Source organism: Vidua macroura, chromosome 10 (genome assembly GCF_024509145.1).
Source record: "Vidua macroura isolate BioBank_ID:100142 chromosome 10, ASM2450914v1, whole genome shotgun sequence".
Taxonomy (NCBI): Eukaryota; Metazoa; Chordata; class Aves; order Passeriformes; family Viduidae; genus Vidua; species Vidua macroura.
Genome location: NC_071580.1, coordinates 22,217,963 through 22,240,854, shown reverse-complemented (window position 1 = coordinate 22,240,854; position 22,892 = coordinate 22,217,963). Strand labels below are relative to the sequence as shown.

The 22,892-nt window shown below is 57.0% G+C and overlaps 1 protein-coding gene across 1 annotated transcript in view; it reads right to left on the bottom strand.

The window, feature by feature from the left end:
- Positions 1-22,892, bottom strand: part of KIF1A (kinesin family member 1A) — a 41,931-nt gene that overhangs the window by 12,790 nt on the left and 6,249 nt on the right. Inside the window, 32 exon segments of the mRNA XM_053986190.1 lie at positions 301-356; positions 513-631; positions 1,006-1,096; positions 1,421-1,586; positions 2,242-2,380; positions 2,676-2,761; positions 2,844-2,962; positions 6,810-7,067; positions 7,887-8,024; positions 8,112-8,290; positions 8,446-8,535; positions 8,537-8,595; positions 8,707-8,800; positions 9,049-9,121; positions 9,203-9,383; positions 9,501-9,584; positions 10,165-10,271; positions 10,509-10,588; positions 12,609-12,684; positions 12,996-13,075; positions 13,674-13,807; positions 15,633-15,775; positions 16,076-16,154; positions 16,264-16,339; positions 16,674-16,691; positions 17,009-17,074; positions 17,388-17,465; positions 17,836-17,947; positions 18,303-18,481; positions 18,602-18,667; positions 19,159-19,338; positions 19,438-19,514. Coding sequence (XP_053842165.1) covers positions 301-356; positions 513-631; positions 1,006-1,096; positions 1,421-1,586; positions 2,242-2,380; positions 2,676-2,761; positions 2,844-2,962; positions 6,810-7,067; positions 7,887-8,024; positions 8,112-8,290; positions 8,446-8,535; positions 8,537-8,595; positions 8,707-8,800; positions 9,049-9,121; positions 9,203-9,383; positions 9,501-9,584; positions 10,165-10,271; positions 10,509-10,588; positions 12,609-12,684; positions 12,996-13,075; positions 13,674-13,807; positions 15,633-15,775; positions 16,076-16,154; positions 16,264-16,339; positions 16,674-16,691; positions 17,009-17,074; positions 17,388-17,465; positions 17,836-17,947; positions 18,303-18,481; positions 18,602-18,667; positions 19,159-19,338; positions 19,438-19,514 — 3,483 coding nt within the window.

The following is a 22,892-nucleotide window of genomic DNA, read 5'->3' as shown; positions in this document are numbered from 1 at the left end:
CAGCTGGGTCTCATCAGCTGTGCCACCCTGTGGGACATTGGGGCTGGGTGGCCACCTGAGCCACCCAGGGCAAGGAACCTCCTCCCTGCTACCCTGCAGGAGGTGAGATGGGGGCTTTCCATCTGTTGAGTACTGTGGAAATGGGTGTCTAGAGCTTTTGAGTGCCATGGCCCATAATAAATAAATAAAATAGTACATTTTGTGATGCTTCTGGGGTCCTAACTGGTCCCTCTGGGAAAGGGGAACCACCTAAAATGGAAACTACAGATGGGCACAAGAGTAGGAGGCCGGGTTCCCTACCTGGTTTGGAGAGTGGCATCACACGGGGGAAGTGGCGTCGGGATGGCCTCAGTGGGCTGCAGACAGAACCAGCTTGGTTATAGCATCCCCAGGGACCCCCAGCCCCAGCCAGCCCCACCTATGCCTTGGGGCCACCCTGGGTCCCCAGGCAGCCCACGGCACCAGAAGCCCCTAGCATAGCCAGGGGCTGGGGGTGGCCCAGATGTGCCCACCTCAGGACATCCTTGCAGAGAGGTGGGAAAGGGTGCTGCTGGTAATGGCCAAACACCTCGAACACAATTGGCTGGCTCTTGATGTATTCGATGAAAGATTTTGTCACCTCCACAGCGATCTAGAAGAGAAAGAGCTGCTGAGGCACTGACAGTGCAGTTTGTCTGGGAAAGGGGATAGAGCCAGCAACAGCACCTGGGGTGTGGAAGGGTGTAAGACTGTGAGTCTCCTGCACCCACTCCCACTCCTCCCCCCATCCAGGGATGCTTTCTCCACCAAGACCACTGTGGAATCCCAGCATTTTCAGATGGACAACAGTGGCTTCTGGTGTTTTTCCTGCATGTCCACCACGTCTAAGCCTGGCTTAGCTGGGTGTCTGTGAGGGGCTGGGAAAGGCAGGAGGAAGCTGCTTCTCTGGGAGAGGATTCAGCCAATGGCCCTGCAGAGACCCCAGCACCTGCAGGAGCAAAGGGGTGGCAGAAGAGGGGTACGCACATTTTGGACATGATAGAAGCCCAGGGGTGGCCCCCGTCCTGTGTTCTTCAAGGGCTCTGTTGAAAAGGCCTCATCATGGCGATGGATGAAGCTGTGGAGGGAAGGAAGGTTGTTCAGGGGCTGTGGGATGGGGACGTGCTGGAGCAGGGAGAGGAGTGAAAGCAAGGGACCACAATGAGAGCCTATTCCCCCTGGGGCTACTGCCTGCACAGGACTCCCTGAAGCTGATGGGAGTCTCTCCTTGCCTTTGCCAGTGACTAAACAAGTGCTTGGGCAGATTTCACAGCCTTTGGTTTTGCCTCCCCATCTACAAAGGGCTCAGGGGTGGAGGAAACTTCCCAAATTCACCACAAGCCCCCAGGTGATGGCTGCAGCTTGGTGGAAGAAGCAGGGCTGGGGGGCACTAGGGGCTCACTTGAACTGGCAGAAGATGTCAGCGTATTCTGCAGAGATGCTGGAGGCTTGCAGGACTGTCACACGGAACGTGAAGATGCTGCCCAGCTTCAGGTGGTCCAAAGCCACCTCCAGTGGCCCGTCCGGTGCAGGCTTCTCCGGGCTGTCCAGAAGATCCTCTGGGGTCACTGCAGGGAGGAGAAGGCCCTTAGCAAGGCAGGGTGTCTTCCCCTCAGTGTTAGGAACATTTAGGAACAATGTTGAGATGCTGGAGCATGCCCAGGGAAGGGCAACAAGGCTGGTGAAGGGTCTGGAACACAAGTCCTTGTTCAACACAGCAGGAGCAGCTGAGGGAGCTGGGGGTGTTTAGCCTGGAGAACAGGAGGCTGAGGGGAGACCTCATCACTCTCTGCAACTCCCTGAAAGGAGGGTGTAGCCAGGTGGAGGGTGGTCTCTTCTCCCAGGCAACCACTGACAGAACAAGAGGACACAGTCTTAAGCTGCACCAGGGGAGGCTTAGGTTGGACATTAGGAATTAGTCGTTCACAGGAAGGGTGACTGAGCATTGGAAGGGACTCCCAGGGAGGTGGTGCAGTCACTGTCGCTGGAGGTGTTTAAGAAAAGCCTGGATGTGGCACTCAGTGCCATGGTGGTTGACAAGGTGGTGTCAGGTGATAGGTTGAACCCGGTGATCTCAAAGGCTTTTCCCAGCCTAGCTGACTGTGATTCCATGATTCTGTCTGCCAGCAGCCCCCCACTGGAGCACTGGGCTGTCAATGCCGCGGAGGGTGCAAGAGGCTGGGTGCAGGGAGCCACTCCCAAAGTGCCTGTCACACTCCTTACCTGCACAGGTGTTGTTGTTGACTTCATCGGCGGACGGGCCCACGTCGCTGACCTGCCCCTGACCTTCCACTATGCGCAGCTCCTCCTGAGAGGTCCCCGAGCGAGACATCCCGACAGCTGGGCACGACTCTGACTGGAACTGAGCCAGGAGTGGAGTTCAGGGATGCTGGTGGTCCCCAGTGTGGTCCTGCTTGCACCACCAGCAGCATCCCAAGCACCCAGGCACCCCTAGCTCTCCTCTCCCACCCCACGGTAGCCCCTCTGGGACATGGGCGAGAGCAGGATGCGCCGGTGGGTGCCCAAGTCCTGGTGGACCAAGAACACATTCCTTTCCCTCCACCTCTAGGAGCCTGGGGACCCCATGGGGAAGCATTGAGGTGGCGGGCAGGGATCTGGGGTCCTTGGGCATCCACCAAGAGCCAGGCCCACCTTACCTTCTCAAAGTGCTGGTCATCAAAGGAGATCTTGGCTGTCCCCGATTGCCGCACGCCAGAGCCATAGTCAGGGGCTTCTTCGTCCGCTGGAGGAGGGATGGGGGTGAGCCAGCACAGAGGGTGCAGGGGATGCAAGGGGCACATTTTGCAGTGGGGGTTCCCTCCTACCTGAGATGGCCTGGACAGCCACGCGCAGGAAGCCCTTCACCTCGCCCTTCTCGCTGACGATGGCCACGCGGTGGACCAGGGGCACCGGGTAGAGGAGGTTGCTCAGGTAGACAAAGGCCCTGCCAGAGAAGGGGGGACACACAACAGGGGGGGAGAGCGGTCACTGCTCCCACCCGTGAGTCCCCAGGCACGGCTGGCGTGGCCGGCAGTGGCCGGGATCCCAGGTCACTGCTCAGGGCGCGACCGCAGCGCTGCAAAGCAAAACTAAAGAGAAGGCAGCCAGGGCCAGGCGAAGGGGCTGGGGGCAGCGGGCAGGCAGCGTGCCACGGGCAGGAGGGTGGGCAGGAGGGTGGCACACGCCACGGACAACACCACAGAACACACCAGACTTGCAGACCTCTCCGACTGTCACCTCCATGGCAGGCAGGAGGGGAGAGGGCTGCGCTGGTGCCACCGTGAAGCCGTAGGGCGAGAGGACCTTCTGTGTGGTAGAGAGCTGGAGAACTTGGGCAGGAGGTGCTGCAACATGACTGGGGGGGCAGCTGCAGAGTCACCACGGGGAGGACAGGGGCAAGACGGGGGGGAGGAAGGGTGACAAGGGAGATGGAGGCTGTCAGGAGTGAAGGAGGTTAGAGGACAAGGTCCTGGACCTCCAGAGGTGAACCTGCTGGGGGTTCATGGCCCTGGCTCTGCCCACCGTGTTGGAGACCACTGGGAGGGAGGCTGCATGGTGTGGCTGGCAGCATCAGGTTGTGCATCCCCCCTCCCCATCCCTTCCACACATGGCTTCGGGGTCCTGGGCCACCTGCCAGCACGTCACAGGGATGGATGGCACGCCGGGCAAGTCTGAGCCTCCCTGCTCTCTTCTGCAGCATCCAGAGGTGCCACGCCGGAGTCCAACACGATGGCTGCACCATATCTCTGTCAGCACCTCCTGTCAGGCCACTGCTCTCTGCTTCTCAAGCATTTTGGGTCCTCTTGCTGCCTCCCTCCGCCTAACCGTCATCTTCCAATGGTCATCCAGCTCTGGCCATGGTGGCATGCTGTACCCTCCGTAGGCACCTTTGGCACTGAGCTCTCTGCCAAAAGGTGTGAGCAGCACCACTTCCAGCGAGATGGGGCGTGGGGTGCCCGCCACCTCTCCCTGTGGCACCCACCAGCATCTTGACGTGTGGTGGGGTGGGATGGTGCTGGGGGCTGGCCAGGACATCTCTGCTTGAGGAGGCTTCCATGAGGATTTCATCTCCAGGCAGCTGCTGTGCTGCTCAGGGCATCCCAGCCTCACAGGAATCTTCATATTCAATGGCACCCCAAAGTGCCCAGGGGGCTCTTGCAGCCCTCCCCCAAGTCTGGAGATTCCCCCTGCTCTGGTGACTCCCATTGACCTTCAACTGCTCCTCGAGGTTTTTTCCACCCAAAACATCTCAAAGGGCTCAAGTTCTGGAAGCAGCTGATGCCAAACCATTATCTCCTGATGGGCCTGCCTCAACCCATCTCTTCTCAGATGCCACTGGGAAGAAGTGGTCAGACCATGCCAGGGCTTCCCAGCAGGACTCATGGCTGGGGCAGAGCCCTGTGCCCACAGGGAACTCTTGGAAGTGCCCCCCCACCCGAAATCACAGGGCAGCTGGAGTGGAAGCCAAGGACTGGAGAGGGCAGGGAAGAGTGGGAAGGAGGTGGGGCAGGCAGGGAGGAGGGGGACACGTGTGTCACTAGAGGAAGGAGGGCAGGGACACTAACCACAAGATTGGTGAGGTGCAAAGATGGCATGCTCAGATCAAAGAAAAGCCTTTCCAAAGGAAGATAAAAGTGAAAGGACCCCAATTTTTGCTAAAGCTTTGAAGAGATAGAGCCAGCAGCTAAAAAAATAATTAAAAAAAACCCCTTAAAATAACCAAAATTTAAAAAATGAAGAGAGAAAGAAAGAGAAGAAAGAGAGAAAGAAGGAAAGAAAGAGAAGAAAGAAGAGAAGAAAGAGAGGGAGGGAAGGGAAGGGAAGGGAAGGGAAGGGAAGGGAAGGGAAGGGAAGGGAAGGGAAGGGAAGGGAAGGGAAGGGAAGGGAAGGGAAGGGAAGGGAAGGGAAGGGAAGGGAAGGGAAGGGAAGGGAAGGGAAGGGAAGGGAAGGGAAGGGAAGGGAAGGGAAGGGAAGGGAAGGGAAGGGAAGGGAAGGGAAGGGAAGGGAAGGGAAGGGAAGGGAGGGGAGGGGAGGAAGGGAGGGAGGAAGAAAGAAAGAAAGAAAGAAAGAAAGAAAGAAAGAAAGAAAGAAAGAAAGAAAGAAAGAAAGAAAGAAAGAAAGAAAGAAAGAAAGAAAGAAAGAAAGAAAGAAAGAAAGAAAGAAAGAAAGAAAGAAAGAAAGAAAGAAAGAAAGAAAGAAAGAAAGAAAGAAAGAAAGAAAGAAAGAAAGAAAGAAAGAAAGAAAGAAAGAAAGAAAGAAAGAAAGAAAGAAAGAAAGAAAGAAAAGAAAGAAAGAAAGAAAGAAAGAAAAGAAAGAAAGAAAGAAAGAAAGAAAGAAAGAAAGAAAGAAAGAAAGAAAGAAAGAAAGAAAGAAAGAAAGAAAGAAAGAAAGAAAGAAAGAAAGAAAGAAAGAAAGAAAGAAAGAAAGAAAGAAAGAAAGAAAGAAAGAAAATAAATCAAAGACAAGGATCCAATCATAAACCAATCCAAGCACACTTCACAAGAAATGTGGCCGGCGGAGCTGCTGCGCGGGGAGCCAAACCCAGGGCAGACTCAAAAGAAGTCAGGAGGCACCAAGCTCTGGGGAACACGCCCCCGGCATGGAGTGGGGCCGCTGCCACACGGCCTTATCTGTTTTTTTGAGGTGCCCTTGAGAGTTTTGGGGTTGTTTTGATATGTTTTTTTCTTTTAAATAAGGAAAAAGGAAAAAAGAAAATAAAAGGGGAAGAACCCAGCTCTTTCGGTCTGAGGCTGCAGGACTCTTACCCCACCTCCACCCTCTCTGCCTACTTTGGTCCCTCCTTCCCACTGTGCTGCCTGGCTCTGGCACACCGAGGAAGAGGAGCCCCAGCTCATCCCAGTCAGGGAGCGCCTGCCTGAAGCAAAGGCTCTCAGAACAGCTCCTGGTGCACACCCTCTTGGGAAAACCCCAGAGAAAGCTGGCAGCTCCTCATACCATTCTAGGGAATGGGCAGATGGCTCCAGGTTTGGTGGCACAGCCAGGTTTGGGGCAGCTGGTGGGCTTCTCCAGGCCAAGACTGATGGAGCCCAAGGGGGTCTCCAGCCAACAGGTATGAGAAATCAAAGTTTCTTGTCCTTGGCTCCAGCTAAAGAGGAACTGGAGCCTACACCCAGGTCCCCACAACTTCCCTGGACATCTCCTGTGCCAAGATGGCCCCAAGCCAAGCACTGGCTGGAGCTGGCAAGAGCAAACACTGCTTTTGGCACTCTGTTCTGCACCCAGCTCTCCACTCTCTTCCCTCAGCTTCATCCCCCACAACCACTTAGGGACATCCAAGCCTCCAGATTCAGGGGGGCTCACCATGACCAATGCAGCCAGGATAGCCAAGCCAGTGCCAAAAGCACACAGGGTTTTGAAGTGCCTGTGTGCCCTCAGTCAGCACCATAGGGTCATCCCAAGCCAGGTGGAAGGTGCTGCTTCCTGGGACAGAAATACGCAGGACCAAGACCCCCAGGTGGCTCCCCTGGTTCCTTTGGTGTTGGAGACACAGCAGAGCTCCCCTTCTTAGGAGCTCTCCCAGAAAGGTGCCCACATAAAGGAAGGCACCATCCGCCTTTCCCTGCCATCTCTTTCCCCCGCTGTGCTTCTCACAGCCCTACCTCAGTGGGAACCTCACCACCCCCGCCAGGCGCCCGGGCTTGGCGGCAGTGCCAGGCGGCCACCCCCTGCACCTCCGGGATGCCCCGGAGGTGGGAGTCGTGTCCAAAAGCAGTTCCCTCGTGCGAAAGAGCTAGGTCCTTCCCGGCATGCTCTCCTAAAACCTCACCAACCTTCCTACTAAACTGAACAGGGGGAAGCGGTCGTAAAATGGATCCCGGCCATCACACAGCGGGCACTCCGGAAAGATGTCTTCCTCCAGGTCCTCCTCCTCCTCCTCCTCCTCCTCCTGCCCCTGGTGCTGCTCGTCAGCAGGCTCGGTGATGTCGGAGTCGGGGTTCGAGAAGGTAGGGGAGGGGGTGAGATCAGCCATGCGCTCGCTCATGCATGTGTTGAAAAGAGGAGAGCTGTTGCAGCCAGAGATATCTGAACTAAGGTTAGTACAACAAGATAGAAGACATGTTAACACCAGCTGTTCCAAACAGAAAGAACAGGAATTTTGCTTTTTTTTTGTCTTTTCTTGGTTAGGTTTTGGGGTGGGTTTTTTGTCTGCTTAAAATCAAGGGACATTGGGAACAAAGACCTGCCAATCTGGTGCATCTCTAAAGCCACCAACAGCCAGACAAAAGAGCAACCCACGGAACCAGTGTGAATGCTGGGGACACCCTTTGCTGGGTTTGCAGGGAACGCAGGGACAGAGCAGGTGGCACAAAGGCTCGCCACTATCCCTGCTGCTGGAGAGAATTCCTCCTTGTGCTACGGCACGGGGGAATGCCTCCAGGCCACGCAGCTCAGCCCCCTGCTCCCCCTGCCCTGCCCCAGCCTTCTCCAGGGTGGCCCACCTTCCTTGCTGGCACTGCACCCTTCCATCTGGCGTGCAGGAAGCGCACGGAGACACGCGGCACACACTGTACAGACAGACACTCGGACACCAGCGCGTGCGCAGGGACACATGCCCACCGCGTGGAGGTCACAACGGCACAGGCTCCCTGCCTGCTGCACGGCCAGGGCCCCTGCACCCCCCAAGCTGGAGCCCGTGGCTCTCAGCACTGGGTTATGGCAGGCAGTGGGAGCGTTGCCAGCAGCTCATGTGCCCCTCGCGGTGCTGGCAGCCAACACGGGGCAGAGCCATCACGCTGGAGCCCACGGGGGGTGAGTGCCCCGCATGTGGTGGGCAGCGCTGGCAGCGTGTCCTCCTGCAGGACTGCCTGTGGGTCCCAGCCACGCTTCAAAGGAGCCAAAGCGCTCACCTGCCGACCAGCCTGAACCAGGGAAAGCGGTCGTAGAAAGGGTCTCCACCAGTCACCACATTGTCACAGTCCTCGATGACACTGGAAGGCACTTCTGCTGCTCGGTCATACATCTCACGCATCAGGTCCAGGCGCTGCCTGCAGGCAGAGGGGATGCCCATGGTGACAGTGAGACACAGGGCTGTGGGCACCCACACCCTCCCAGCACAGCCATCTCTCACCCACCTCAGCTTCTCCAGGGTCCAGTAATGTGTTGCCCCATTCTTCTGGTCCTGCACCTCTACAGCCACGATGGTCCTGGGGAACGGCCGCTTCTCCCGGTCCTTGGCAGCATCGGGAGGCAGCAGGTCGGGAGGGAGAGGCGAGTACAGCGTGTCCGTAAGGAGCACAAACTGGAACTGGACCTGGAGAGGAGCAGAGGGGCTGGTGAGACACCTGGGAGGGCAGGAGGCTCCACGTGCAGTCTTTGGTGACCTCTCCTCAGCACCTCCTGGCTGCCTGCTCCCGTGGCCTCTGCTGTGGGTGCTGCACTCTGCCAGAAAGGAGCCCAGCCACCCACCTTCTTTTTCAGCTCCACGCTGATGGCATTGGCTTCCTTGAGGAAGATAGCGTTGCCCCAGAGCAGGTCACGGAGGGAGGTGAACTGGTACCCACTTCCACTTCCTAAAGGCCCAGAGGGCAAGCTCGAATTCCCGCTCTGTCCACTGCACTGTGGGGACATGGAGGGACAGTCACTCCGCTACCAGGACATCAACCCACAGCTCACTCTTAATGCTCCCACAGAAAGCATCAAAATGTCATGGCAGCTCCTAGCCCTCACCTTCATCCTCAGGTTCTTCCTCCTCCTCATTTGCCTCAGGGTAATATCTAGAATCCATCTGCTTCTGCAATGCCTCCAGTTTGCTCTCATAGTCCTGGGGGAAACAGGAAGAGAGGTGATGCAACCAACTGGTGTGACCTTCCTCCACGCTGCCACATCACACTCCTCTTCCCTGCAGGAACACAGCCTCCTCCTTCCTCTGGATCAGTGCTTGTGGTGACAACTCCAGGAACAACACATTTGCCCTTATTTTTAGAACACACATCCACCCCACACAAACATCTGCCAGGATTTCAGTCATGCCTGGGCAGCCTAGGAAGGAGCCATGTCCCGGCCACCTACCAGCCTCTGCTGCTCCAGAAGGTAATTTGCCTCTTCCCGCTCCCTCCGGTACTGGTCCTCCAGTTCCTGGAGCCTAGGTGGAAATGGGGAAGGAGAGGATGACCAAGCTGGAAGCGAACACTCAACTCCCCAGCACCTCAGGCCATGCTCTCACCGCTGCTCCATCTCCTGTTTCATGTCGATGCCTTGCTTCTCCAGCAGCTCTCTCTGGGCAAACGCCCAGTCCACGGGCTCTGCGGGGGTCTCGGCACACGGGGTCCGCTCGCGCTCCTGCCGAGCCTGCTCGGGGTGGTTGAAGCGGAAGACGTGGCTCTTCCCCATGATGATGCGGTTTCCTGCAGCGATGTGCACAGGGGAAAGGTGTAGGGTTAACATGGGAGAAGTGCAGGGCCCCCATGGCAGGGAGGAAGGCGGGTTGGAGCAGCTCTGGTGTGCCAGCCCCAGGAACCCACCTGAGCGCAGGATGCTGGGCTCTGTCACCTTTTTGCCGTTCACATAGGTGTCAGCACCTTCACAGGGCTCCAGGGTCACTATCACTGTGGAGATGGCGGGGAGGAGAGAGGTGGGGAAGCAGAAGGATGAATCTTGCATGTCCTGCTCCCCTGCTCCAGCAGCCTCAGGAAGGGAGAGCCACCCCAGCCACCACCACCCTGGTGGTGGTACCCACCAGCAGCACCCACCCCATGGGCAGCTAACAGGACTCAGCCAACCTGATGTTAATCAGAGAAGTCCCAAGGAATAAGGGCAGCTGGAGACTGCATGAGGGAGGAGACCAGAGCATCCCCAAGCTCATCTCCCACAGCCCCTTCACACTCAGGTTCCTGCCATTTTGGGGGATGGATTCTGTGCCACATCTTGAGCAGGGGAATCATCCACAGTCTGCACAGCCATCCTGCCCTGATCTCCTCACCTTACTTTCTTCCCACACACCTTGTGCGAGCTCCCCTCCCATGAGGGAAGTACATGAGGGATGCAGCTCGTCTGGAAGCATGGAGTAGCCGTGCAGTAAAGCCCAAGTAGTTTGAGGAGGGCAGGACATTCATCTGGGGGCAGGGGCTGAGGACATGCAGAGGGATGCGTCCCCAGGGCAGTGAAGCCCCTCTAGACAAGCAATACCTTCACCACCAGTTTTGGTGTCGCTGCGGAAGAGGCAGTGCTCTTCTTTAATGAAGTGCCCGCTGAGAACGATGTCCTGCCTCTTCTCAGCATCTTCCCGGCCAACCCTGCAGGGGAAATCCAGCTCAATTCTCCCTCCAAGCAGCCTCTCCTGACTCTCCCCCCAGCCCCATCCTTGGAGCTGACAGGAGCAACTCTTGGTGCACTGCAAGACCAAAATCTTTGGGGATGCCCTAGGAACAGTGCCCAGCCTGGGGACAGCTGTCACCCCACTGCCCAGCTGGGGAAGTCAGGCACTGAGATATGGACAATGCTCCCACCTCTCCATGGGACGTGGCTCTCACCTTGTTATCCCATCCTTGATGTAGTAGAGAAGACACTCGGACATGAGCGGATCCTCATTCAGGTTGACCAAGTGCGGTGTCTGGGAGAGACAGACAAGGAGCCATCCCTGAGTGCCCTGCCCGGGCACTGAGGGTGCTCTGAGGAAGGTGGGAGCTCAGCAGCACTGCAGGCTGCCCCTGCACAGGCTCTCCTGCCTTCTGTATCTCCAGGGTGACATGTCCAGATGGGTACTGCAGAGAACTGAGAGGCTGCCATGAGGATCCCTGCTTCCACAAGCTTCCTTGCTTTCCTCCTCACAGGGCTGAGTCCTAGTTACCCTTCCTCTGGCCACCTTTGAAAATTCATGTTCCAAACAGGCCCAACACAAAGCCAAAACCTTCCCATGGGGAATCCCTGATATGGGTCAGACTCTCCTGGGGCAGGACCCTTCTCACCTGAGCTGTGTATTATAGAATCATGGAATTGTTTGGGTTGGAAGGGACATAAAAACACATCTCGTTTCATCCCCCTGCCATGGGTAAGGACATCTTCCATTAGACCAGGTTGTTCCAAACCCCATCCAACCTGGCTTTGAACAATTCCAGGACAGCGGCACCCACAGCTTCTCTGGGCAACCTGTGCCAGGGCTTAATCACACTCACAGGGAAGAATTTCTTCCCAATACCTAATCTACCCCTGCCCTCTGCCAGGTCAAAAAGGAAGTAAAAGTGCCTGTTTTCCTCCACTGATTGTACAACAAATGATGCATCCAAAAAGAGCAGGTCCCAGAGGTTCATCCAAAAGCAGTGCAGACCTGAAGCCCTACCTGCAGGCTGAATTTCACTTTCTGGTCTTCTTCCTAACAGGTCCCTCACAGCCCTTTCTTGCTCTGGGTCACAAACCACTTTATTCTTGATAGGAGGAAAATTTCTCCCGCAGCCACAGGCCTCTCTGGCCAGAGCCATATTAGCTGCTGGGATTACACCTTCAGGGAACAGGGGCAGTCCCAGCAGGATCAGTGGCAGAAGTTCTGAGTTTACCAGACAGAACAGTGGCTGTAAGGAACACCTTATCAGCCTGCTGAGACCCAGCATGCAGAGAGGGCCCCTCACCATGGTGCCACAAGCCTTGGCTGGCAGCACAAACTCACTGCAAACAGGGCAGCAGAGCTGGAAGTCAAGGGAAAGGTGGGCTCTTCTCCATGGTGGCTGGCAGAAGTTGGCTGCAACATTTAACCTCTGGCCCCACTGGACAGACACATGGCCCTGGGGGCTTGAGACCTCCTTCACTTGTAGTTTTTGTCCAGATTTGTAAAGCTGGTGGTGACCTTCCACTAAGCTCCTGCAGCTGTAACCACACCAGCCACGGCACACAGAAGGACAGCAAAGTGCAATGCCCATAACAAAATGGAGTTTGCACACTATCAACACTAACTTTCCTCACCAGCCACTGGAGAAGTCAGAAGAGTTTCCACATGCCAGATAGCTGAAGAGCAAGGAGGCACCAAGAGCACTACAGCAATGCCCCACCTCCCAGACCAACCTGCTTTGGGGAATAAACCCCCACGCTTCCTACCCAAAGGTCTGGAGTCCTAACAGGCAGCAGCTGGGACAAGAAACAAAGACAACAGTGTACAAGTTTATCCTAAAAGTCAACTGGATCACATAAGGGGAAGGCTGTGAAGTCTTTAACACCACCTGAGCTGAGGACACACACACTTAAAGAGGTTTGGCCAAGCCAAATGCTGCAAGCAATAAAGAGATGGAATATTCACCCACCCACATTTCTTAGCAAGGACTTGCTGGCTTCAGGGGCAGCAATTTTAAATATCTGAAAGTATGAATTTTTATGAGTTAACACTGAGGTCCAAGAGAGTGATCATCAGTAAATCCCCTCATGAAGGGGGACAGCACGCCAGCAGTGGAGGGTGGACATTTACCCACGTATTCTACCCATGTTTGTACCCAGCAGGCTCAGTGCTGGGATTTCCCCCATAGGTTTCAGAGCCAAGAAAAGGCTAGTGAAGTATATAGGACTGGCCAGCTGTGACAGAGTGGATCAGAAGGAAGCTGCAGGGGTACAAACCAGTCCCCAGGAAGAAGAGAATAGGATGATCCTACCTTTTTAGGAGAAAATACACCCAAGGTGCCTCCATCCTCCCTCATGGCCACCCCCATTTCAGCCAGCAATGCTTCCCTGAAGGAGCAAGAGAAAGAAGTGCCTGTCAAAACTCCATGCACCCCTGGTGCCAGCACTGGGATGGAAGCCCATGGTTTGTCCCATGTGCAATGAAGGGCTTGCCACAGCTCTCATCACAATTCAGGTGGGTTTTTCAGAGCAGCCCACCTCTGTGCAGGGTGGCATGGTGGGTACTGGGGTCCCCAGGGGCAACCCAGGGTCCAGCTAGACATTCAAACTGTTTGGCTGCCCCAGGAACTCTAACAAAATGCCCAAGGAACGCCACTTGTCCCATGCCATCCTGCCCCACTCCACCCCAGCCCACCCACCTCTCCATCCGTATCGCTTCTGTCCTACGCAGCTTCTCCTCCCACGTCTCATTCAGCTCTGCAATGATCTTCTCTGTTTCCTGGCAAGGGTGGGTCAAACAGGGGGTTAGTGCCTCCTGTGGGCAGCACGCCTGGCCACTCTGCCCCGTTCTGCCCAGCATGCTTCAGCAGGACACTGGTCCCAGTGTCAGGTTTATTTATACAAGCTGCAGCAGCATTGCACCTCCATCTTTCCATCAGTCCCATCTTCAAAGAGTGAGGGACAAAGCTCAGCCTCTCCATTGCTTTGCTACCAGCCCACTCCTGCACCATGCAGGACCAGGAGCACTCTGCCCATGACAGGAGTGCCAACCCCAAGCCCGAAGCACCTGTCCCACAGGTCCAAGGCAGCCATCCCCTGCCAGGCAGCACCAGGAAGACCCTACAACACCCAAACCCTCTAAGTCTGTCCACTCTGCAAGAGCACATCCAACTATTGCTTCCCATGAGGATCACCCTTCATGGGGATCCAGAAAACACCAAGCCCCCTCTGCAAGCTGCAGTGCATTGAGGGGAGAGGGAGAGAGGGAAGGGAAGAGAAGTTCTAGGAGGAAAAGAGGAAAAGGGGAAGGGAAAGTAAAGGGGAAAGGGGAAAGGGGAAAGGGGAAAGGGGAAAGGGGACAGGAACCAGCCTCTTACCTTGAGTCTTTCAATTGCCTCTTCGCTGCCCGGAGCAAACATGATGCGCTCGTGGAGGCTGGCGACCGAAGCAGCGCGGCTGGACAAGGCAGAGAGGGAGGAAGAGGGGCTGATCCCAGCAATGGCATTGGTCACTGTGGAGAGATTGTCATGGCGCTGACTCAGCTCTGCCCCTCCAGCATCATTATTGTTCTCAAAGTCGGACACATCTACGGGCGCGGAAGGAGGGATGGGCCGGGGAAAGACACACAGACAGGATGACAGAGAGAGACAGAGACAAGAAAAGCTGTTGGGAAAAAAAAAAGAGTGGCCGGTGCGTCGAGAAAAAAAAGCCAGGAATTACAGGAAAAGGCACAGGCAACAGCACAGCAGCACAGACAGCAACAGGGCAAGGGCAGGCATTCTCTTCCCCAGCCAGGGCAGCCCCTCAGGGAGCAGGGCTGTTTGCTGAAGCAGATGCTGGAAGCAGCCATCCTGGGCTCCCAGGGACACTTTTTTGCAGCCTCAGATCCTGCATCCATCAGGTCTGGGATCAAATGTAATCCCCAAGTATATGCCACTGCCTCTGTCATCCTCTCCATCTCACACAGCCTGCGTGGTTTTCCCTGCCCAGATGCCCCAGATTAGCCAGATCTGGGAGCAGAGAATGAGAAGGGAAGGGGATGGGAGGGGGTGGCCCTCTGCCCTACAAAAGGGTCAGGTAGGCAGGACAGGAGGAACGGCAGGATTCCCTCACAGTCTGCTCAAAGGAAGCCCATGGCCTGCTGGAGCAGCACCTTGGCCAGGCAGCCAGAGAATGAAGCCAAGACTACAGGCAGTGGTGCTTGCCAGCTGGCACTCCAGGAGTCAGCTGTGGTGGCTTAGGACCCAGGTATGGGAGATGCTCCTCCAGCCCTGAGGAGTTCTCAGAGCAGTGTGCAAGAGGCAGGCAGGGCACAGGTCAGCAGGTCACCCTTAGTCACCCATCTCCATTAGCCCACAGCCAGGGAAGCTGAGCCAGGAGGGGACAAGCAGGCCCCTGTCTCCTCAGCAAGCTCGCCATAGCCTGGCTGCACTGCCTGAGCTGGGGTGGGACAGGGCCATGGTGCTTATCCATGGGCCAAAGCCTCCTGGCCACCACGACCCACCACGTCATCAGAAGAGTACCATTCCATCCCACCCAAGGGCCATGCCAGGCTCCAGTCCCAGTGAGACACCAGCAGAAGCAGCAGCAGCAGCAGCAGCAGCGACAGGAAACATCACAACAGCATGAAGGAGGAGGTCCCCGTGTGGCCTGGGCCCTTGGCATGGCCAAGTGGGAGGACACTGGTCCCTTCAGCACCAGCCCAAGCCCAGGTGCCAACCACGACTCTGGCACCATCCCCTGTGGCAGCTCCCTGAGGATGGGCAGCCTGCAGGCACACACCACTCCATCAGCAGGGGCTGGCTGCAGGAGCCCTCCCCATGCTGCACGGGTGCCCCTGGGCACAGCCTAGATCTCCAAAAAGCCGTGAAGCAACAGAGAGTACCAGTGATGGGGAATACACACATTTGGATCCTCCCGCAGCAGGATGGGCTAAGAGAGAAAGAGAGGGCAGGGAGCAGGGGTGAGACAGAGAGAACAGAACAAGAGGGGGTTCATCTCAGTAGGATGTCAGACAGCACAGGGAGGGGAGCCCATGGGCATGTGCAGTCCCAGTAACACCTTCCTGGCACCTCTGCTGGGTGCTGGATGCTGAAGATGGTGGGTGGAAGGGAAGAAGGGAAGGTTTGCCGGGCAGAAAGCAGCTCCCCCTGCGACAGGAAGGGGTTGGGGGTTGTGACCATGCGTGCAGGGGCTCAACAGAGGCAGCACTGATGCTGCTGTGGGGCAGGGCAGCAGGGTGCAGGGAGGCTGTACGGACGTCAGCCCTGCAGGCCAGCAGGACCTCAGCCCATCGCTGCCTGGAGCCACTGGCAGAGAGCAACCATGGTACCTACTGTCAATGATGTCCCCAAGGCCCTGGGCGTAGAGAAGGTCACGCAGACGTGCCACCTCGTCCTTCAGCTCCCGGATGAGCTTGTTGTTGGGGTCCTCATTGATGACAGCATTGCAGCGGATCTGCTTGGCACGGTCAGCGTACCTAGGGAAGGGCAGCGTCTTGAACAACACAAGAAGGGGGGCAGGGTCTTGAACAACACAAGAACAGGGGCAAAACCCCAGCTGCTGGGCAAGCAAGAGTGTTGCAGAGCCCCTCCAGCAAGAAGGATCCCAGTGCTAGGACAGTCCTTTGGCCTTTTGTCTGGAGTTGCAGGCTCCGTCCACAGTACACCCTCAACCAGGGACACCACAGAGGTGGGGAGAGCATGTGGCAGTGTCTGGGCCTCTGACAACCTCCCCTGTTCTTGCTCACTGCAGGGAGAACAAGGGCACTTCTTCCTACCTGAGGGTGCTGAGGGTCTCATCGTAGTTGATGTCAGCAGGACTGAGAGCAGCCACCATGGCAGTTCTGGAGTTGCCTCCTGCCCAGTAAGACAGAGCCATGAGGGAGACGCTGGTCCTTGTGCCCCCTGCCACGCCCTGCTTGGCAGCCACGCCCTTCAGCAGACCACACCCCCCACCTGTCCTCACCCAGGTTCTCCCGCAGCAGCCAGGTGAGCACCGAGTCTCGGTAGGGGATGAAATCCGTCTTCTTCTTCTTTTTGTTCTGGGGAATGGAGAGCAAAGGGAAGGGCTGTCAAGCTGCCTGCTCTCCTCAAAGGTGACAGCCATGGGGACTGGAGCAGGATGGCAACCTTGGGCATCTTTGCCCAGGTCCACAGGTCCTGCCTGTGAAATGCCCTGAGCTGGGAGGGTTGTTTAAGGCTGGCTACTGAGAGCTCCAGAGGGAGGAGGAGGCTGAAGATTCTGCCAGCCCCCAGGAGAAGAATGGCTCGAGTCCAGGCACAGCCTCACCCCCAAACCACCCTACAACCCACTCCCACCCACTCCCACTGTGCTCAAAACCAATGCCCCCCTCCCCATCCGGCCTGGGCACCTACCTTGTTTGGCCCTGAATCCTGCAAAGGAAATGGAGAGACTGTTTAGGGGAGCTGCTTTTTTCCTTAGCACCCACCACAGATCCCCAGCCCTCAAGTAGAGAGTGCCACAGGTTCCCATGCAGATGGCATCTTCACCAGCCCAGCTTGCCCCAGCCGCAGGGACAGCTTGGGATTTGTCTGCCCACCCCTTGGAGCTGAGATGCTCCATCCCATGGAGCTGAGATGCTCCATCCCATGGAGCTGGGATGCTCCATCCCTCAGAGCTGAGCCCAGCCCTGCTGGCCCGAGCCCATTTCCCCCCCGTGCTGCTGTTTGTCTGTTCTCCAGCTACCTACCATTTCTGCCAGGGCAGAGATGACTTTCCCCAGCGTGGTCAAGGACTTGTTGATGTTTGCTCCTTCCTGGTTAGAAGAGGAAAAGCCCACATGCTCAGGCCCCATTTCAGAGCCACATTAAAGCCCAGGAGAAAATGAGGAATATCCAGTATGGTGTGGGCAAGGAGCAGCTGGTCTTACTGGGTAACCAGCAACCTCCAAGTGGGACTCGTGGACCCCAGTGAAACTGGGGTCACTGGGCAGCTTTCAAACACAATCCTATCAAGGATTTTGGCAGTGCAGTGGGCAAAGAACCAGGCAACGAAAAGAGATGTTTTGGGGATGAGGGAGGAGGCTATGGTGTCCCACCAGCAGAAGGGGACCTCAGGTCAGCTCTCACCTTTAGCCTTGTGCCCTTGGCACCTGTGGAATCAGCTCGCTCACTCCCAGCCAGGTCCACCAAGCTGATTTTGCTGACCTGCAGGCAGAGGGGAGGCTGTCAGCCCTGTGGGCACAGCAAACCCAGCACGAAGCCAAAACCTCTTGCAGGATGACACTGCTCTGAGGGCAGCAGTGGGCTGCTCTGCAGGGTCATCCTTGCCGGAGTTGCTCAGGAGCAGGGCTAATATCCTTGCAGGCAGGGCTGAAGGGCACCAGCTGCCAAATGTCCTGTGCAGGGACCAGTCCCAGAAGGGACCATGAGCCTAGAATGTGACTGGGACTTATCTCCCTCCTGCTCCAATCCTCCACCAGGCTGCACCACCTTGCCCCAGATGCTGATGAAAGAACATGGAAGTCCTTCCTGGATCCATGAGTGTTCCCCTGAGTCCTTCAGGCCCTGCTCTTACCTTCTCAGTGGTGATGTCTGTCTCGGCGTCGTGCCGCTTCTGCGTGAAGATGATGTTGAACACGGCGTGGGAGCGGCTGCTGGTCTCATTCATGTTGGTAGCAGCCACTGTGCTGCAGGGAGAGGAGGACAGGGAGGTGTGACACTCTGTGAGGGACACTGGAGTGGCTGGTGACAGGGTCAGGGCTCATGCCAGGGCAGGGCACATGGTGGGATGGCAAGTCTGGAGGGCAAGAGAGGGCTCTGGGAGAAGATGTGCACAAGTTCAGGCTTCTTCCTGCTGTCTCCAGTGCACTTGGAAAGCAGGAGGAAAGTGAGGTGAAAGCAAGTGGGGGTACCCAACACTCAGCGAGGAGGGGACTGCCACTTCCAGAGCAGCTGGACTGGCAAAGTAAGGGAGTGAAGCAGGACCTTCAAGAAGTACTCAAGCTTCCCAGACCCTGCCCATCTCCTCCTCCTCCAACTCACCGGGCTTTGTTTCCAGAGTCCATAAGGTCCTGGATGTCATTGTAGGAGGTCACAGCCAGCTTGGAAAGGTCCTCAACATATGGACCCATAAGGGGATGCTCCCTCACCCGCAGGTTCCCCTTGTTCTTGGGGTTCAGCAGGTCCCTCACGCGTTCACAGTAGATCTCCATGTAGCTCACCTAGAGCAGAGGGCACGGGCAGAGCTACAGGATGACCCCAAAGAGGGGTCTGCACACTGGCACACCCTGTGGAGCCAGGTGGGATGCCAGAAGGGGCTGGGCAGGCAGAGGGGTGCCTACCTCCACCGAATAGGACATGTTGTCATTGGTGGTGTCATTGATGCGGGAGAAGAGGTCCTCGCACAGCTGTGGACACAAGAGCAAGGCTCAGCCCCCCGCCAGCAGGATGCTCCTGCCTGGGGTGCCCAGGATATGGGGATTTCTACCTTTTCACCCCAAAAACCAGCCAATGAGTGCTGGAATGGCTCCTGGGGAGCTGGCAGAGTCCCCCCCCCCATGCTGCCATGGAGAATCAGCATCCCCAGAGCCCCGCCATGTCCTGCCAGGCCAGCATGCAGCAGCTCTTGGTCAGCAGCTCAGCACTTGGGCCACTGTTGCTCACGTCCACTGGCCTTGTGTGGCCAGACCATAGTCCATCCAGTCCTGGAGAGCCTGGATGACCATCCTTGACCCCCTCCTGGTGAAGCTATGCCAGCTCATTGTCACAGCAGTACTATATTAGACTTTGGCAAAACCTGGCCTCACTCCCACCCTGCTGCCATCTTTCCTCCCAGCTCTGCTTTTCCTTTGGGCACCCCTTTGGGACGAGGAGGACAGGTAGTTTTCCCCAGGCATACCTGTGGGATGATGCCTTGCTGGTCCTTCTCCTGCTTGCCCATCATGGTGTAGGATTTTCCAGCTCCTGTCTGTCCGTAGGCGAAGATGCACACATTGTAGCCTTCAAAGGCGTGCTGCAGCATCTCCTCTCCAATGTCCCGGTACACTTGCTTCTGGGATGCATAGTTGATGTCTGCAGGCTGCACAGAGGAGGGGGACATGGAGAAATTTGGCAAGGAGGCCCTCCTGCCTCTCCCCAGCCCAGCCTTCGAGGCGGGCTCAGGCCTCCCAGTGCTTACCGTAGTGTGGGACCAGTAGGAATAGTCAAAGCTGAAGCTTTTTGGCGTCTCTTTGGGCTGTTTTGGGTTCAGGATAGCTGGGGACAAACAGATGGAAGATGAGGCCACCAGCCACCCATGGTACCCCTGCCTCGCCCCCCTCACCCCCCGTCCATGTGGGAGGGATGAAGGGTGATGGGTTTCAGTCCAAAACAGTCCTGGAAGGTGGACTGGGAATCTTCCAGCTCTGCAGATGGGTCCAGAATGCCCAAACCCCACCTGTGAAAGCAGAGGAGGTGGGTGCCACAGCCAACAGAGCCCAGGGAACAGGGCAGAGCCTTGCCCAAAAATCCTGCTGACCACATGAGGGGGGCATGACTCCTTCCCTCAGGCTCCTTCCTGCTGTGGCACCTGCCCATGGGAGCCCAGCACTGGCACAGGAGGGTCACAGCCTTCCTTTCCCCACAGCTGGGGCAGTGTGTCCGAAGCTCCCACCCCTGTGGCCCTGCCTCTGCAGGTGCCAGCCCCAGCAGGGTGATGAATGCCTCGTGTCACACCACCAGCGGAAACAAGAGTCTGCTTTTGTCATCCCCTGATGAAAAGGACGTTGCTATGGAAATTGGAGACTGCATCACTGCTCTTCCTCATGCCATGTGTTTTTTTTTCCTCCTGTAGAGCATTTACCATGTGGCTTTTTTCTGAGACAACAGATGCATCAGAAGAAACCCAAACCAGCGGGTAATCACGAGGTTCAGCCACCAGCCATGTTAGGTGACAATGAAGTGACATTGAGGCCTGCACAGCACAGTGCCCATACCCACTGCCCCAGCTGCTCTCTGCCACCACCAAGGATGGAGAAGCCATAAGCCCTGAGCTTTCTCCATGCCAGCCTGCTCTGCCCTTCACTCAGCCAGGGCTCAAACCCACTCCCAGTTCCAGCTGGGGCCTTCCTGGGCAGCCTCAGGCACGGTGCAGCTCAGTGCCATGGTCTCTCATGGCCATATGTGCAGTGTTACACATAGAGATGCTTTCTGCTCTGAATCCCTCCTCCAACACCACAATGGATATGCCTTCTACTCCCACAGAAAGGGTCCACCACTTTTGACCTGAGAACAACCCAGCACAACAGCGAGGCAGGCTGGGGAAGGGTGGCAAGTGGGGTCAGGACCCAGCCCCGACCACAAAACCACAGCATGGTGCTTCTGAGATGCTCCTTAGCACGGACAGGAGCCCAGCTCTGGCACCAAAGAGGGGCAGGCATAGGCTACCTGCCTGCCTACCTGCTGCAGGCAGCCTGACTCCAATGCTTTGGACAGCAGCTGCATTCCAGGCAGACTGACCACCAGGAGAAAGGGCTGGGAAGTAACAACTGGCAACGCTGCAGCAGCAAACAGGGATGTGGAGGCCCCTGGAAGAGCAGCTCTTTGTGGGCAGCATGGGCAGCCAAGGTGGGCTGCCCGTTCCTGACCCCTGCCACTGCCTGGGTGTTGTGCTGAGGGCATTGTGAAGAGAAGCAGGAGTAGAGGTCATGCCAGGAGTGGGATGGAGCACCTCTGATGGCTCCTGGTGCTCAGCCTGGCAGCTCCACCGTGCCATCTGGTTACCAGGTCCGTCTCTGCCCTGCAGAGGTGACGCTGAGCACGGCGAACAGGAGCAAAGACGAGTTGTGGAGCGGGGATGGAGCCACACAAGGCGCCTGTTCTGCATCCCAGTGCCAGCCCATGCTGGGCACAGGGCGCAGAAGCAGCCGGGGATGGCACCACACGGCTCCAGGCATTCCAGCTGCAGCTGCCCAGCTAGCATGGGAAACCAGAGACTGGGACACAGCGGAGAAGGGAGCATCCCAAGAGCAGGCATCTCCTGTCCTGAGATGAAACGTTCTTCCCATGCCCCTGCCATTCCCATTTATTTGCCTGCAGGCAGATGGATGCTGCTGGTGGAATTTTTCCTTTCCTGTGGACCAGGCATATAGGACTTCTGCAAAGCTGCTGCAAAAGATTCATGCTCTGGGATTCAAAGGGCAAGGAGGGGGTGTGGAGGTGAAGACAAACATAGAGACAAGGGGGCAGGAAGGAGGAAAACTTCTGGAGATGTCCCTTGCCTTGCCCTGAAGAGCCAGCAACATGAGTGGGCAGGCACGAAGCTGGAGAAAGCCCAGAGCCCACATCAGAGAAAATCATCACCAGGTTTTAAAGGCAGCAGAGGCACAGCTCCAGACAGAGAACATGAATGGGATCAAAGCCAGGGGTCTCCTCCACAGCGTCCTGGTGGGAGCCATTAGGAGAGGGGCCAGGAGTGTTGGTGCCCGGGATGGTGCCCGCAGGGTGCAGGACACCACAGGAGCAGAGCAGCAGGGTTGGTGAGCAGGTGGTGGCTGTGGCAGCTGGAAGTTTGCAGGTGAAAGGACAGCAAAGAAAAGCTGAGATCCCTTCCCACCCTGGGCCCCGCTGCCTCCCATGGGGCTCGATGCTTTAGGCAGGAGAAGAACCTGCCTCCCTGCCCCAGCACAGGCAAAGGTCTCTGCAAATAATCCTGGGAAGGGGAAAACTTGCTCTCACTCCCCTCAGACGTGATTATCTTTGGCTTCTCTGCCAGGAGCTGGGGGGATTGAGACAGTCCTGCTCTGCTGGCACTACTGGCATCCTCCTGCCTCCACCAGCCACAGCAGCAGCAGGCTTCTGAGCCCCCCACACTTGCTCCCCAGCCCCCTGGCCAAGAGGATTAGCCAGTGGTTTGTCCATTCATGGAGAAAATCCTCCCTGTCAGCAAAGGGCTCCTGCCTGCAGCCCTGCTGCCCTCCCTGGTGCAGGCATAGGCACGGCTGGAGGGGTGGGGGCACAGCCAGGGTGTGCAGGGTGAGCAGGGACAGACAGCTCTGAACAAACACAGCCATGGTGGAGGTGGGGGACGCCTGATGCTCTTGACTGGGACTGGGGCACGACAGGGCCCCCCCACCCCTCTGAACCACAATGGGGAACATCTGCCCTACCTATTGCCTGGCCCTGGGCAGGTGGGAAACTCCTTCACGGACAGGAGGCTTCCTCACCATGAGGGCAGAAGCTCTGCACCCCAGGCAGATGGAGAATCCCTGTCCAACCATGAAGAGAGAACCCCCACAGGATGCCAGAGACCAGCAGGTGCTGCCCCACAGACCTGCTCCCTAGGGCTGGGGTGGCCAGTGGGGTCCCAGAGTCACCCTGCACCCTTGGGTGCCATCCTCTCCCAGCAGCAGGGTTGTCATGGCAGCACGGCGGGGGTGGCTGGCACCGGTGTCTCACCCACCATCGGTGACGCAGGCAGCCCCAGGCAGGCAGGGAGTTATTTTAGACACTGCCCCATCTGGAGGCTTCCAGAGCCAAAGAGGAGGGGTTTGACTGCCATTCCCACACCATACTGCCAGCAGCTGTTATTTAAAGAGGGGCTGACAGGCTCCTGACAGGACATACAGCCCCAAGCCTCCAGGCTGCACCCTCCAC